Source organism: Falco rusticolus, chromosome 8 (genome assembly GCF_015220075.1).
Source record: "Falco rusticolus isolate bFalRus1 chromosome 8, bFalRus1.pri, whole genome shotgun sequence".
Taxonomy (NCBI): domain Eukaryota; kingdom Metazoa; phylum Chordata; class Aves; order Falconiformes; family Falconidae; genus Falco; species Falco rusticolus.
The window spans coordinates 45,423,077-45,439,346 of NC_051194.1; the positions used below are offsets into that span (position 1 = coordinate 45,423,077).

General features: G+C 41.4%; 1 protein-coding gene across 8 annotated transcripts in view; it reads left to right on the forward strand.

Moving 5' to 3' along the window:
- The window catches only part of RAPGEF4 (Rap guanine nucleotide exchange factor 4), a 158,729-nt gene that overhangs the window by 138,261 nt on the left and 4,198 nt on the right, over positions 1-16,270 (forward strand). For all 8 annotated transcript variants that reach the window (XM_037397426.1, XM_037397424.1, XM_037397425.1 and 5 more), the window contains 5 exons: positions 4,019-4,109; positions 6,350-6,400; positions 7,039-7,126; positions 7,439-7,503; positions 15,962-16,016. In XM_037397426.1, coding sequence (XP_037253323.1) covers positions 4,019-4,109; positions 6,350-6,400; positions 7,039-7,126; positions 7,439-7,503; positions 15,962-16,016 — 350 coding nt within the window. The remainder of the gene's footprint in view (positions 1-4,018; positions 4,110-6,349; positions 6,401-7,038; positions 7,127-7,438; positions 7,504-15,961; positions 16,017-16,270) is intronic.

Here is a 16,270-nt window from a genome sequence, read left to right on the forward strand (position 1 = left end):
TCTGAGGTTGGATAGGAGGCAATTCTTGCTGTCTTCTGTTCTCTTACTGGTATTAAAACTGAAACTCTTTGGAGCCTTCGTGCCAGAGCTGCCGTGACAACTTGTCCCTGAAGTCAAGGCAAGGGTGTGCCTGGCTGAGGAGGGAGCAGGGGCAGGGCCCTGCCCGGCATAGCTGGGGGTTTTTATGGCTGTTGCCCTGCTCCTTCCTTCCTCCCTGCCCGGGTCGGCGGCGGCTGGCGGTGCCGCCTGAGCAAACAGCGGGCGCTGCCTCTCCGAGCGGCCTGTCACTCCGGGCACTGTTACTGGGGTCCTTTAGGCAGTCTCGCTGAACAAAGAAGTTATTACTTGCAGATAAACCACGAGGTTTAACTTCTTCGCATCGTTAAAGGCAGCAGTGTGAAGGCAGCCTGCCACAGGGCCGTGATGGCGCACTCCTGCCAGCGAGCAGGGCAGGCCCACGGCTGGCAGGGCCGCCCCCGGGCTGCCTGGGGCCGGCGGCTGCGCCCAGCGGGAGGCTCCCAAACCCCAATGCCGTCGGGAGCAGGCTGCTGTTCAGAATGGGGCAGAATTTCCCTCTTTAGTTCCTAAAAACACGCATTCGGCCTATGGGCCACGGGCCGGCGAAGGCAGCCGCCGGCCGGGCGGGCCGTGTCCAGCAGGGGGCGCTAGCGCCCGCGCACCGGCGCCGCCGCGTCTTCCCCAGAGCCAGAGGCGTGAGACGGGGAAATCTTGGAATGCGGTAAGTTAAGATACAGCAGCAATTTCCATAAACGCTTGAAACCAAGTCTCCTAAAAATTACAGTTCAATATCTCCTTAATAAGCCGCCCTAGCCCGTGGGTTCCTCAGTGTCATGGGTCTAACTCTATGCTATTTACAACAGCTTGACAACCTCCTGTTTACTTCCATGTTTCTGGTATCGCTGCAATGCTAAAAATAAACAGCTAAAAGCGGTCTGCGCCGCTGAGCCCTCTTTGTCTGCTAAAAGCAGAGAAATGCGAAGCACAAGATTTTCCTGTGTGCAAAGTAAGCGAGCGGGTTTAATTGCGACGGCTGGAAGGGCCAGGGAAGTTGTGCCAGGCGGCTGCCCTCTGCGCAGTGTTGCCATGGCAGCAGGTGCCACAGCCTGCCTGCAACAAACACGGCGTGCACCCAAGGCAGACAGGAGAGAAAGCCAAGGGACTGCATCAAAGATGAGGGCCCAGGCCTTGCAGCAGTATCTTTGAGGAAGTTTTGCTTGTGAAGATCCTTGAGACGTAATGAGGACTTTACCCTACCTAGAAGTACTAGACTCATTAGAAAAGTGTTTGGGGAGAACAGCTCAGTGCTGTGCCATTAATCTTAGGCATGACTGGTGGTAACGAGATGCCTTGCACATACCAATTTTCAAAGACGACTGTTAGTGAGCACGCTGTTTCAGTTCTGTGACTCGGGGCTTAGGCGGCATTGCAGAAGGCACATCATTTTGTGTCTGCCACCCACACACCCTGTGATACGTGCTCGCTGTCTGTGCCAGTAAGCACGAGGCTGAGTGCTGGCTCACGCAGGTCCAAGTGCTGGCTCCAAGTGCTGTGCACACGTGCTTTCTGCTCTAGGAGCTGGTTTTGCCTTTGCATCTACTGGGAAAGGATGCAGAGGTTACTAGGTTCGTCTCTGTTCTCCAGCTATTGTAGGAATAAACTTTCAACCAAAAGGCAGAAGTTAACTGTGTTTCCTACAGTGGGTTCTTCCCTTACTAATTGTATGAGAAAGGCCTTCTAGGATGTACTTGTGCATACTCTTACGGGTATTCACAAACCCAGTTTGTGTGCATTTCCTCTTCGCAGATAAACCCACAGGCTATTTAGAAGCCTTCTTGTGTATCACTGTACTCAAGACATTTTCATTCTGTATTTGAAAATCATTCTTTCCATACACACGCATATATTCTAAGCTCAGGAAGCCTGTAAGAAATTTTTGAAGGGTGTGTGTTTACAGAGAAAATGCCAAGACGAATATGCTCGTCTAAGTACTGAGAGATTTTAACCACGTGTGTGTTTGTCTTGGAGACAAGGTGTGTACATATGTCTCAGTTCACAATTCATACTAACAGAAAGATTTTTCCAATACAGTCTGGTTTGGGAGGCAGAGGGACCTCTGCTCTGAGCAGGCTGTGGTGCTTTGGAGGATCCACTTTCAGACATTTTACAGACAGTATATATGCAGCACTGTCCCTAGAGAACCACCTTACAGTGGTCTGGAACTGAGCTATATAGTGTAGAGCCCGTAGAATTTACAGAAAATTTGGTGTAGAATGTCATACATCTAGATGGATTTTTATTTTTAACTTTGTTAAATTACGTTGCTTAACAGGGTGTTTGGCAAAACTTTTCCTTTTTAAAATGAAAGATACATGGAAATTACATATTGCAGATACATTTGCAGCTGCTTACTATGTTTGAGCACTGCTGTTGTGTGGTACTAATTATTCTTACCATGCCACCGTTTATTCTCAATGTCACAGGCTGTGGACAGATATCCCTTTCTGGATTTAGTTGTACCTAGGGAAGAGGTTATCACTGACAGCCTATCCCGGCTGCTTTTCATCCTTGTCCCCTCTCACATCCACTAATGAGGCGCTCCTTGACCTGCTCTAGTCAGAATAAGTTGGCATAGCTTCACCATTTCAGCTCATCGTTGCTAACCTTGCTCACTGTCCCTAAACTGATGTGGGAGAATTTTGTATGAGCAGCTCCGCCAGAAGATCTGAGGGGGCAGCAGTCTCCAACAGACAGACCATCAGATAGGAGAGATCGTTTTTTCACATGCTCAGTGTTCACACAGTGCAGACACAAGTGAGGCCCAGATCTAAAGGACTCACCCACTCAATACAGCGAGTCTGGTGAAATGGAGGGACAGAGAGAACAGAATAACAACAGGGTGATGGGGCAATTATGGGGTCGGACAGTAGGATGTGATGACTGTACTAATTTCATCTGGAGCTGAGGATACCTCAGAGAAGCCAAGAGCTTCAACAACAGATAAAAAAAAAATCTATCCAAGAATCGTAGCTTGAATCTTGCAGAAGTTTTCTTGATAAACAGTAAAAGAAGCAGCAACTGAGGTGCTGAAATCAAATTTTGGCAAATCAGCTGTGAAAAACAGCAAATGATTTGCAGGAACCTAGTGTGACACAGATTTATAAGATATAGGCTTTATTCTTTCTCTTTTCTTCCCATCGAGTCAACAAGCCACCTGATGCGGTCCCAGTTGAGCAGTTGTGTGGGCTGTTCCTGCCCGATTGTGTCGACTCCTGCATATGGTGTATTGGATCTTCCATAATAATCACTTACATGTTCCAGTTTTTCCTGATTGATAACATAAGTTCTCCTTTGCGTTAGGGATGAAGTGTGACCTACAGCTCCAGTGCCCAGGACCTCCTTAATGATGCTGGTAACAAATGGCAGTTCTTTGTTTGAAACATCCTAGAGAGTTCCAGAATCTACGCATACTAGTTAGAAATCATATATAGCATTGACACACAGGCATCTCTAGACAGCCGGTCGTCTCCCTTTAAAAGGACTCTGTGCACCTGTAAATCGCAATGAAGACCATCTAGGGACAGCTTCCAGCATTCAGTAGCTGTTCAGAAGCTGTCGGTGAGTTCTGCAGCAAATGAGGTTGTAAAACAGTGGCTTCCCATTTCTGGTATTCCCTTGGACTGAACAGAGCCCCGTTTCAGGACTGTGTTTCTGGCCGGGAAGGAGCTTCAAAGACTCCTTTAATGTCCTTAATGTCCTTGCAGGATCTGGCACCCAGTGGAGTGGAAGCAGGAGGTCATTTTAGGAGGGGAAAGGAGCCTCCAGAGTGTGGTGAATTACTGACACATTGGTGAGGTGGTGTGCCGCAGGCATGCTGGCCGGGGCTGCCCATATTGTTCCATCTGTGCTAGATGCCTGAGTTCAGCTCTCTTAGGGTTGTCATGTGTACTTCTGCCCTGACTGATACATACAACTTAAAACCTGGCCCTTTTTGTTTCAGCTGTAAAGAATACAAAAATCTGAACTCCTTTTTCGCTATTATTATGGGACTGAGTAATGTTGCTGTGAGCCGTCTCTCGTTAACATGGGAGGTAAGTCTTAGCTAAAATCCACTTCCAAGAAGTTTGGCTGGGATTTGTGCTTTTAGTTAGCAAAAACATAACTGGGGCCTTTGTTATTGATAAAATTAGATCTACTAATTCAGCTCCTGAGCAGCTTTAGCCAAGGCTGACAATTTTTATTAGTAAGGCAGTATGCCCATAGATGTGTTGAATACTCACCAGCAGTTACCAGGAGTAACTTCTGCTTCAACTTCAGCTTCTAGTGGTGAGCTAAACGCCCAACAAGATGAGCAAGTTAGGCAGTTAACCTCTTAGATTAGCCCATCCTCTGTTTGGCTTTACTGATCATTTGGTGAGATCACTCCATAGATACTTCTCCAAAATATTTCCTCTGTTAATACACACTATTTTCTGATCTCTGTATGGACTCTGTTGCCCTATTAAAATGGGGGTTTGTCCTAGCCAGTTCTGGTTTTCTCTCTGACGTGCATTACCCTGCTTTCTGTCAGTTTGGCCTTCATTCTCAGAGCTTCCACCTTTTTCTTTGGCTTTGCTCTTTTGTATGTGAGTATATAAAATGGGTGTGATGTCCAGCAGGGTGAGGTAGTAAGCGCATGTAACCACTAAGAACACACTGGTTGTCAAAAGCAGTGCAGATTCGAATATGCGTGTATTTTTTTCATTAGAAATTCAGAACAGTTAGCATGACTGAGGTCATTGATGCAAGTGAGACCAAAATTTGAACAACTCTAAAAAAGTGCTCTGAAATAGGAGATCAGACTAACAGCTGAGAAGACACCAGCCCAGTTTTCTAAAGTACACCTTGCAACTGACAAATGCGATCAGTGCTGAAGGCAAAGATTTGCAGATCGGTTTCTCAAAATAATGACCCTTCGTTTGTGGCTACTGAGAGGAATAGTTGGGAGAGCTGAGGCAGTACAAGAGTAGCATGACAAGAGAAGAGGGAATTGAACTTATATACTATATACAGCAGTCTGAAGTGGGCACAGGGTCTGAGCTGGAGGGGCACAAATCATGAGTTCAGGGAAATGTTATCACACTCTGGTTCTGTAGGGCAGTCAGTTTATCAAGAGAATCTCTGCAGCTTGGTTTTTAGCCAGATGTATATACAGAATATAACTAAAACCAAACACATCAAGACCTGAATTTTTTGCTATGTTATCATGCATTTACATTAGTTGCATGCACAAATTAGATATTTGCAGGTGCAAATGTCCAATTATACCACTTATTTCACAAATACCTAATCTGTATGCATATGCAAACTAGGCACACAGTTGTTGACACACATCATTAAAAATTAGGCCCTTGCTGTGGCACAGTGTAAATAGCTTGCTAGGGTACACACTCCAAATGTAGAAAGTATTGCAAAAAATAATTTCTGCACTATAAAGTCTCTATTAATTTTTAATGTTACCTGCTGCCAGTAATAGTCCGATTTAATCAGCAAATATAGAGAAATTTCTTACTAAAACGAGAAAGCTGACATATTCTGAGTATGCATGAAACATTACTGTGATCTCTCAAACTAATTTATAACATATCCTATAGTCTTTATAGTAAAATTATTTAATATGTATAACATAACATGAGGGGGAAAGAAAATACTTAGTAAAGCCTATCGCGTTGCGACCACTGCATGATCAACTGACCATATTTGTGTAGGCATTTTGGACTGAAAAACTATTCATTAATTTATACCCCAGAAAGCAGTAGAGGCCCTTGGCTGCTGGGCAGGTCAAGAATTTGAGTGATAGTTGGTGAAACATCAGCATGAACAAAAAAACCTCCTGGAAATGCCCAGGCATGGATTTGAATGTTGCAAGGGCAGTTCATCATTGGTATGAATAATTAAGCTGAGCTACCCCTATGCAAGCCGTGTGTAAATTATATTTTCAGATAGCCTATAAACAGGAATGTCCTGAAACCATCGGCTTCAGCTTCTGCTTACTTTCTGAATTCAGTGATTGCAACGTAAGCCAAACAAAAACCTGAATCTAAACATCCCAAAGGAGTAAATTCAAGTTGGGGTTTAAATCAGGATCCAGGTTTCATGGCTGGTCCCGTCTCTATTTATAATCTGGTTGCTAGGAAACATGTTGTATTTTAGATTAGCACATTGTTAGAAATATCTGGCAAAAAGAGCACTTTCCTGACTTAGGGCGTTGTAGAAGGAACTAGCATTTACAGTAAAATCATCACACAAATTGGATTTAATTAAGGTTTGCTATTTTTGTTTTTATTAACAGAAACTTCCAAGCAAGTTCAAGAAGATCTATGCAGAGTTTGAAAGCTTAATGGTGAATAGCAATAGATCCCTTATTCTATGCACAATCTGAGCTAATTCAGTTTCTGAGTAACTGATTTGAATTCCTTGATTCAGAACATTTTATATGTCCTTGTTTGACTTTAAGAAGTTTATGATCCCATTTTAGAGCTGCTAAAACAAGTATGTATGACTAATAAATTATACTCTTAGGAACCTACTCTGAGAGAACTTATGTACCACTCAAAGTTAATCTGGGAACTCAGAAAAGCTTTATCACATGTTTTCCGACAGTACATATGGGAAATTATATTTTCCAACCTGGATTTTTCCAGGCAATACATTTTAGTGTTATGGCATATGCAAAACTGGATCTGCAGCTGCAAGGCGGGAGGAAAAATATGTGGTTCCTTTTATGAACAATTTGTTTGTAATCATATCTTACCTTGCTATTTGGCATGAAAAATGTTTGTGTTTAGCAGCTGCATTCTCATCATGTAAGCTGTATGGGAGAATGGTAGAAGGTGTCTTAGTTTGCAGATGTACTTTTGAAGCCATGGGAGAAAATAATTATTTTAAGAAATGCCATGACATCTAAATAAATGCATACAGTGTCTCAACACATATAATAATACATATTAGTAATTATTTTATTTCTCTTTTTTTCTTAAGGATCCATCAAGAAACCATAGGGCCTACAGACTAACTGTAGCTAAATTGGACCCTCCAATAATTCCTTTCATGCCACTACTTATAAAAGGTAAGCTTGGACATTACCAGAATTATTAACGTGAAAGCTATTTGTCAAATATTTGAAGAACAAGAGCAGCAGAAAGAAAAAGCAAAAATCATTCTCAGCGTGAGGTATGATCTTTTTCCATTATGAAAAGCATGACAAAAAGACAAGAAAAACTGCTTTAGTACATCTGAATATTACTAGTCTCAGAAATGCTGCAAATTAAAAACTACATGTTTTACTTTTATAGCTGCTTTGATTTTTATAAGGGATAGACAAAACATTCTGCTGTTTTGTATGGCCATGATTCAGTAATGGGCTTTTATTTCTATACAGACATGACGTTTACTCATGAGGGAAACAAGACATTCACTGACAATCTAGTAAACTTCGAAAAAATGGTATGTATGACATATTTGAAATGAAACTTTTAAAAGACCTCCCTATTCATCTCTTCAAGAGTGAACTTCTCAACAATGGCTACATCCAGGGCTACAGAAAGTGAAGGCAGGACCAAGAGCTGGCAGAAATAGTCTGCGTTGTGCACAGCACCTGGACATCTGAATTTCTGGAAAACTTCACAGAGGTGGAGAAGAAACTGCCCACTGAGCCATGCACAGCCAAAATGTTTCCTAGGAGAGGCAGCAGCAGTGACAGGAAGGAGAGCTGTTAGAGACAATTTTTAACAGCCAGTTTGGGACCAAGCTGTGATTTTAACTGCTGTTCCTTCAAACAGGACTGAACTGCCTCAGGCTGGGATAGCTCTGCATTGCTCCTCAGAGATTGAAAGGAGCTTTAACACAGAACGTGCACAACATCTTATTTTCTTCTTTCCTTTAACAAGTGACAGGAGACTTCTGTGACTTGATTGCTTTCATACTGGAAAGGGCGATCAATGATAGAAGGCTATCTGATTTATTTTAAATCCTGCATCTAGGCTCTCATCATTTCAAACAGTGTTGTCAAAAACTGCAGGTAGCCAACTTCCCATGGCAGAAATCTCAACTGAAACTGAAGCTTCTCAGCAGTAAGAAGCCATTTTCTTGGTTGCCAAAGCCACGTTCTTAATGTGGTTAATGACATCTGCATCCGAGAACCAGTGTTAGCCAAGCCTAGCTATGAGCAGCTGCACTGCAACATCAAACCCGAGTTACTGTTCCAGCAGTAAAGCTCCATTCAGCAGCCACACTAGAGGATATCTACTCTGGCACCTGTATCTGCTTGTTCTTAGTACCACAGTAACCAGGACCACGCCACGGTTATTTCCACTGCACTGCAGGAGAGCTTGTCTTACCTTCTGAGCATTGATGCCGCAGAGGGGAAAAAAGGAGGACTTTCAACTCTTTAGAAAATTTCACACAAAAGTGGTCATCACTCTGAGTCAATTCTTCTGTCAGATTTTAGTCTGTAGCTCCGGGACAGCCTCTGTCCTAGGGTGAAAATACCTCTCTACTAAGCTGAGACTTTTTTGTGGCTAAGTTGTAGTGCTAATACCTGAGTAAGGGCCTGACCTCACTTTGCAATAATGACATTCTGTAGTTGCATACGCAGACTGTGTTGCCATCTTCTTTCAAAGGCCTTGAGCCTTCTACCTGCAGAAAAGGACTTTTTTCCTAGACTGCCTGTTCTAATTAGATAGATAAATATATTTATTTTAGTGTAGGTATTAGTAAATTAGATATTAGTAAATATTGTGGTGAACACAAAGGGATCTGGGTCTTGGCTGCAGCACGTTCGAACTAGAAGGGATGGCAGCTGCCCTGCTATAGCCATGGCTATGTGGCTCACTCCAGGTTCTCCACCTCTCCTGGCCTACTTGCACCTCCTGAGCCAGAAGGGCCGGTACAGCCACAGGCCTCAGAGCTGTTTGCCTCAGGCTCTTCTTTATGCCTGATTATGTGTCAAAGCCATTATAGGAACCGGGAGCTTTCCTGTGAGTGTTTGCCCATAGACAGAAGTTCAAGCCAGGCTTGTCATTTAGAAATGGTTCTGCACCACTGTATACCACAGTTTGGCACTCCCAAGGCCAAGACTGAATTTTATAGCAGCTTAAACTGATTTATATCTAGGCTGCTGCATGTCTGCCCTTTTCACTCTAGTCTGTGTATTGCTTTTATCTTCCGAAGTATGCTGTCTCCAGAACAGGGATATACTAGTAACACCCAAAAGTTTTAAATAAAATTTTATACTGCATCACCCATTTTGATCAGTAATCTGAGCTTTGAGCGTTTCTTTTAGGAGGGGAAAGTGAAGATCAGTAACGTATTTCTGATGCTGAATTTTTTTTTTGAAGAATCAGTGTAATGTGTCATGTTCTTCCACACAACAGAAAGGGAAACATTATCCTTTCTCAGTACTCTAAACCTTTCTTCAGTTGGTGCTCTACCTCAAAACTTCCTCTGCTTTTTTTCCAGGCCTTACTACAAGTCTATCTTTTGTGGGTTTAATGTTCTTCACTAGCTATTCTGGGTGCTTCTATAGTGTTTTTACTGCTTCTTTCAACCCGTAGGTCTTCAAAGCAACATGTATTCAGATTCCACCCGCATAATTCATTCAAATCCTAATGTGGACCTGGCAGTTTTAGCTTTTTGCATGTGTCATCGGGTCAAGCAAAGAAGAAAAGCCTACTGTTAAACCTCAGTCGATACTGCCTACTTGCGTTAAGCTTACAACTGTCACATCCACACATAATTGCCAGATATTAACTAGTGAAGACAAGACCACCCAACCACATAACTCTCAGATAAATTCACCTCTCTTTTACCTAAGTATAAACTTGAGGTAAATCTATGACATTATTCTGCCATTTTCAGGAGAAAAGCTGAAACCATAGTTCCTCACAGGAATCATGTTCCGCCACTTCTGGTTTTTCTGTTGTTTCTGCCTGTTTGTTCTGCTGCGTGATGTTCTGTCACAAGCAGATGGAGATACCTCTGAATATTGCTGGGAGCCACTCTTACTGAGCTGTCTAAAACATCTTTGTTCTTTGGAAAATGATTTCCCTTGATCCAGCCTAACTTTGATGCGTGCTGAAGTTTATGAATAAAAATATCTGGGTAGTTGCCGCTGGTGGTGCCATTTGCCACCAGAGGAGGTGAGTCCCTCTGACTCTCATGTAAGCACAGTGATGAAACCGAGAACAGCCTCTGGCATCATGTCTGCATTCTCGCCACAGAGCTCTGATCCCGACAGCTGATGTGCTGCTGACAACTTTATTCCTGTAACTGGCAGCCAAAAGTAGAGGTTTGATCTGGTGGGATCTCTTCAGCTGAAACAGCTCCTTTTAAATCTTTTTTATGTTTTCTGATGTTTCTGTTATCATTTATATTAAGCGATGCATCTTAAAACAAGCAGGAGCTGTCAGACAGTGTCTGAGCCAGGAGTTCCCCCAGTGCCAGAAACAGTGAGGCCTGGTTTCCCAAACGTTTGTGTTTCATGGCTGCCCGAGCTCTGCTCAGAGCTTTCCTCGTGGCTGGGGCATGTGTGGTTTCTTCATGGCTGGGGAATTCTGTGTGAATAGGGTTTTGTCATAACATAGGAACTTGCACTAGAGCCTTTTCTCTGAAGGAGACAGGAGAAGAGGGCACTTACACAATCTTTCTCTTGTCCACAGCCATCTATTTTCATACAAAATTAGTAGGAGCTTTCCTATGTTTGAAAACTCTGGGTTCTTTTTTCAAATTTGACAAAATTATCTCAAGAAGAAGGGAAAAACAGACAGATGGTGTTAACCCATATTATCCTAGACTTTTTTAGCAAGTCAAGCTAAAAAGGAGAAGGACTGAATCAATTTTTTCCTGCTGTACTTTCCTATAAATCGGTATTTTCAGAGTATTGCTGAGCTTTACCTGCTGCTGCCTTTGTAACTGTCTGCTCCTTCTTCCCCTTCCCCACTCCTGATCACTATGGATGCCTCTTATTTGGAGGAGGCTGTGAGGAGTGGGAGGGCAGGGGCAGCTAGCCAGGGAAGAGAATACCATGTGTGGTAGAGCCACAGCTATGTGTAAAGAGGGCAGTTTGTAAGCAGACCCATTTGGCTTGTACCAGATGTGGGCATACAATATTGAAGGTGTCAGAAACAGGTGTACTCGGTATACTCTTTGTATTTGCAGTGTACTTGTGCTCTATACTATGCCATTTATTGCATGAAGCAAGGCGGGGTGGTGGAAGAAATGAGCATTTGGTCTTAAAATCCAGCCTGGAACATGTTTGTTATACTTTTGTCAGTAAGTAAATAGAATAACTAAATTACTAGTATTAGTAATATGAGGCTTTAGTAAAAGACTTTGTCTTCAATACCAAACAAGACATGATTTTAGAAAGGCATTGAAGGTCTTTACTTATCTCACAGTAAGAAGCTGATGGAGACAAGGTACAGGCCGTTTCCACCATGGTGTTGCTCAGATGTACCTTCTAGGTTGGCATATACTCCATGACCTAGTGTGTTAAAAACTACCTGCATCTTTTCTCCACTAGTGAGTCGACAGTAGATGTTAGTTATGTTGCTTTAGAAGACCCCATCTATGTAAAAACTAAAGACATACTTGTCATAGAGGAACAAGGAATGAATAGGCTTGTAAAGTTTTTAAAATGCTGTAATTGTAGTATGGCAGGTTGAGGACATTTTGAGAGCTGCAGGTAGGTGAAAGATAAAAAGATGGCAGCAGACAGCAAACACAATTAGTTTGTGATCTAGAATACACATTGGTCTTTTAGGTCCATTAATGACCCTCTTTTCAGGTGAAGGAGTGCCCCCAAAACTGTCAGTAATACTAGTTCCTAGAAACTCTGTATGATTTAGCAAATAGAGGACAACCTACAACCTGCAGCACGGTACATGGCAATATATAACATTCAAGTGACACTGCTTTTATAGCTATATATTTAGAGAAAAAATAATTTCAAGCCCTTTCCTAGAATTATGTCTGGCCAAGGAAAGAAGAGAAAGTGAGGAAAGTACTGAGCATGACTCTCCTTAAGGACTAGCAATATTTCATACTCTTGACTGATACCGATTTCATACTGATTCTGCTTTTTTCAAACCTCAGCTGCATAATCCTGCAGTCTGACTGCCAGTACAGAATTTTGTATACATAGGCAGAGGGAAGATGCAATTATTTGGGAGCTTTACCAGCACCATTTCTCAAATCATCAGGCAGCCCGAACAAAGATCACTTTCCATGGCACCATCTCCATGTCGCACTACCCAGCATGTCTCAGATGTGGCACCTGTAGAGGGAGCAGAAGTCCCGAAAGAGCTCTGAAAGTGCTGACCTGCCATGGCAGCACAAGGCAGTGCCATGATGCTGGCCACCGCTGCTTCTTTTTGTCGAGCATCTTCACCCTTCAGGTGTGAAATGAGGATTAGAGAATCTGTGCATATTGGTTTTCGGGTTTTGTGGAGATGAACAAAAGGGAATTCACACACTGATCCTTCTGCAAAAAAAGGGCAAACATTCTTTCATTTTTGGAACATAAAGATTATGCAAAGAGTGTGTGACTAAAGCCCTTAGTAGTTTTTTATGGCATATATGAATATTTATAACATTTAGAAACCTGGGTTCGGAATGGATTAGAAGATAATGTGCTGGCCTGCTGCCACTATTCCAGACTGCGTAAAACTTGAAAGGGTATTGTTGTGTACATATAGCATGCTGGTAGTAGCGTTATACTGCATTATATTTTGCAGTTGGTTCTGTTTCAGAAAGATCCAGATTTAGGTTTGTACGGCTTTTTGGTAATGGTCTGTCTTAGCACAGTGAGCAAACAGGTTAATTTTTGCAGGCATTAACTAGAGGTAATCCTCTATTTGAAGAAAAATTGTAAGAAGCTGGCAATTAAACTTCCATCTGAACATTTTCTCAGCACATGTTTCTGGTTTTCTTGACTCAAAAGAAGACAATCCAACTTATCTACAATATTTAGGAAGATAAATTAACTCCTGTTTCATGTGCTATTCTTCTGTTCAAGTTGCACCTTCCAAAGGGAGCTCTTTTGAGTTTATATTAGACAGTACAACAACACTTGGGAAAACAAATTGTGAAAGGAGTTCTGCGAGGATACATAATGCTCCAGAATCTCTCCATTGGGTTGCAATGCTGTCCTCTGGCCACGGTTTCTCAATTTATTCTGCCTGAACACTCGCTTCCTCATTCCTTTGTTTTATCATTGTCAGGATACTTCTGAATGCACAGATTGAATGAGATTATCCTCAGAAACAGCCAAAGTAACTCCTTAAAACAAAGCCTCTCAGCTAACTGAAGGAATGCAGGCAGTTCAGCCTTCAACCAGAAGTCAGACAAGTTCATTGCTAGTTCAGTTTTCCTTGCCTGGAAGAGCCCATATAATGAGAAATTTGGAAGTAGTGAAAACTTTTAAAAAACCTTTGCCACACACAGGATTTATCTTCCAGTACAATACAGCATTACAGTACTTATTCTGAATGCTATGTGTTTTTTTCCAAACAAATTCCCCACATAAAGAAAAGAGTAAAATAATTCCACAGAACACACTTTTTTGGCTAAATCTAAGTTTTCACTTAACTAATCAAACACTGAGCCTACAGTATAGCTCCAAAGATCATTATGAAATGGGGCTTCAAAACCTAAACTTTTACAAGTATGAAAAATTAGGGCATGTATTGACAATCTATATAGAAAGCACATCAAGCAACATTAACTATCTTCATAAAAATGAAGTGTCCTTAGCAAGGCTTCTCTTGAAGTTAGACGCTCTGGAAACTTCATCATGTTGGCTGGTCCAGTTCAACTTTATGTCTCCTTCACGTAGTTATTTTAGGGGAGTACTTTTTGAAATTATATAGATCAAAATAGCAGCATCATACAACATAACCTAATTTGAATCCACAGACCTATGAAACATTCATGTTTACATGTGCATGTTGTTTTGATTTTCATTTGATTGGATTAGACTTGAAGAACCAACGCTGCGAAATGCAGTGCGTTCTGTCTCAAGTCAGTACAATAATGTGTACTTATCTTTGAGTATTTAAGAGGTTCTGTCGAAGTCAATGGGGCTTATTCACATGCTTAATGCTAAGCACATACGAGAGTGTCTGCAAAGTAAGTGCCTTAGAAAATCTGCCTCATAGTAATGGCTTGCAGAGGTATGAAAATTAACACAGTATAAAAATTACTCTTACTTGAAATTGACTTATTTTCTACGTGTAAATACATACAATTTAGGAACAATATAAATAGACTCAAATTCCTTATAACTTCTGGGAACTTGTGTTTTAGAATGAAAATATTTTAGATCGGTTTCAGAATAGCTACATTTCATTTGATTATACAATGTGAAATCCACAAAAATTTAGGACATGATATATTAATAGTGTTTCTAATGCTGACCACCAGCCATACCCAGTTTTGCATGCTTGACAGTGCATTAAACTAAGATTATTCAGTAAGTGTGTAAGGAATGTTTTACACTGGTGCTTCCCACTTCTGGTGTGACAGATTTCACAAAGGTATTTTATTCATAACATCATTTTCAAGTAAGATTATAATTCTGTATGAATTCTGAGCAACATATGCCCCAGGTTTTACTGTTTACTGGTAAGAAATACATCATTCCATTGTGTGAGGGCTTATGGCTATCTTGTTAATCTCACACAAAATTTCAAGAAGATATGAAGCAGCCTGGTGAGAGTGTGCTGTGTTGAAAGATGTAGCTGTGTTGTAATTGTTGGACCATGTTAAAGTGCTGGAACAAACATTAGACTCTGATTAGGAATAGCATTTCCCTCCTCTGCTTTTTCTTAAACTCAGCAAAATAAACTGAAACAAATGTTGTTGTTATCAACAGTGACTGAATCAAACTATCTAGCTAAGGAATTCAGGTTTATTGCTGAAGTTTCAGTTTATTTGATATTATGCAGAACAACAAGTTTTGCTCCTGCACTAGTGGGTATACTACCTGTGTGGTACTAATCATACAAGCCAGTTAAAATTTTGTAGTCTAGAACTAGATCTGAAATGTTTTGCTTTATGACTTACCTTCATTTCTGTTCTTAAAAACTATTGTAAAATAGCATCTGATTTATCAGCACAAAATGTATTAATATTTTCTTACCTGAGTGAAATGAGGGCTTATTTACTGAAGAGCAACGACAGCCAAGAAGGACTGAAGTGACTTCTTTTTTTGTGAATTGCCAGTAGAAGTGTCCACCAAAAGTGAATCCACCCTTCAAGTTGAGTTAGACAGACTTGTGCAAGCTAACACTGACTAACAGGTCTGTTTGATGAAACTTGCCTACAGGACCACAGTTCTAATGGTGGCCTTCTCACCTGTAAATCGAGCATACTTCTAGAGGGAATCAGTGAACATACACCCTCACGTGCTCATTTTACACTGTCATTTTCAGGGAGGGCTGTATTTTAAACTCAAACGCATGTGAAAGGTGAAGGCTTTTTAATTGCTGAATATGTTCTAGAAATGGCCTTGCTGTTAGGAACTGATGGTCTTAAAATTAACATGAGTATATACTCCAAGGTGTTCTACATTATATTCTTTTTACTTTTTAATGTGGGAAGATGTTATCAAAGAAATGCACATCGAAGGGGCTGATTTTCATTCTTAGTTAAGACATTTTACAGCATCCAAGCAAGGGAAAGGGTTCTCTGAGCGCATGTAAATTACACTCATGCTCATTTAAAGCCTGTGTAAATGTAAATCACACCCTACATATGAGGGTACCAGCATTAAAATTATATTTTCATTCGTATGACTGCTTTTATTGGCATATGTCTTCACACTCAGGCACAGTTAGGTGCTTCGTTTAAATGATGATGAAATACAGTGCTTGTTCTCTGATTGCATCCCATCTTTTCTTTCCAGCGCATGATTGCCAACACTGTCAGGACGGTGAAATTCTGCCGAAGCCAATCTTTCAGTAAGTGCATTACAACATCTGCACAGTCAGCATTATCATCAGTAGCTATAGTAATTACAACTAATTCTGTCTGTACCAGAATTGGAAAGCCTGGTTTCCAGTGATTCTTCCATATTTGGATCCTCCCGTGTTTCACAGGGTGAAGTATCCTTCAGGAAGCTCTAATAAGGGCCTTCTGCTCCATCTCTTTTTCTAAATATGTGAAGGAGCTAAATATTAGTGAGGTCTCCACACATCTGTCAGATTAGAATCAG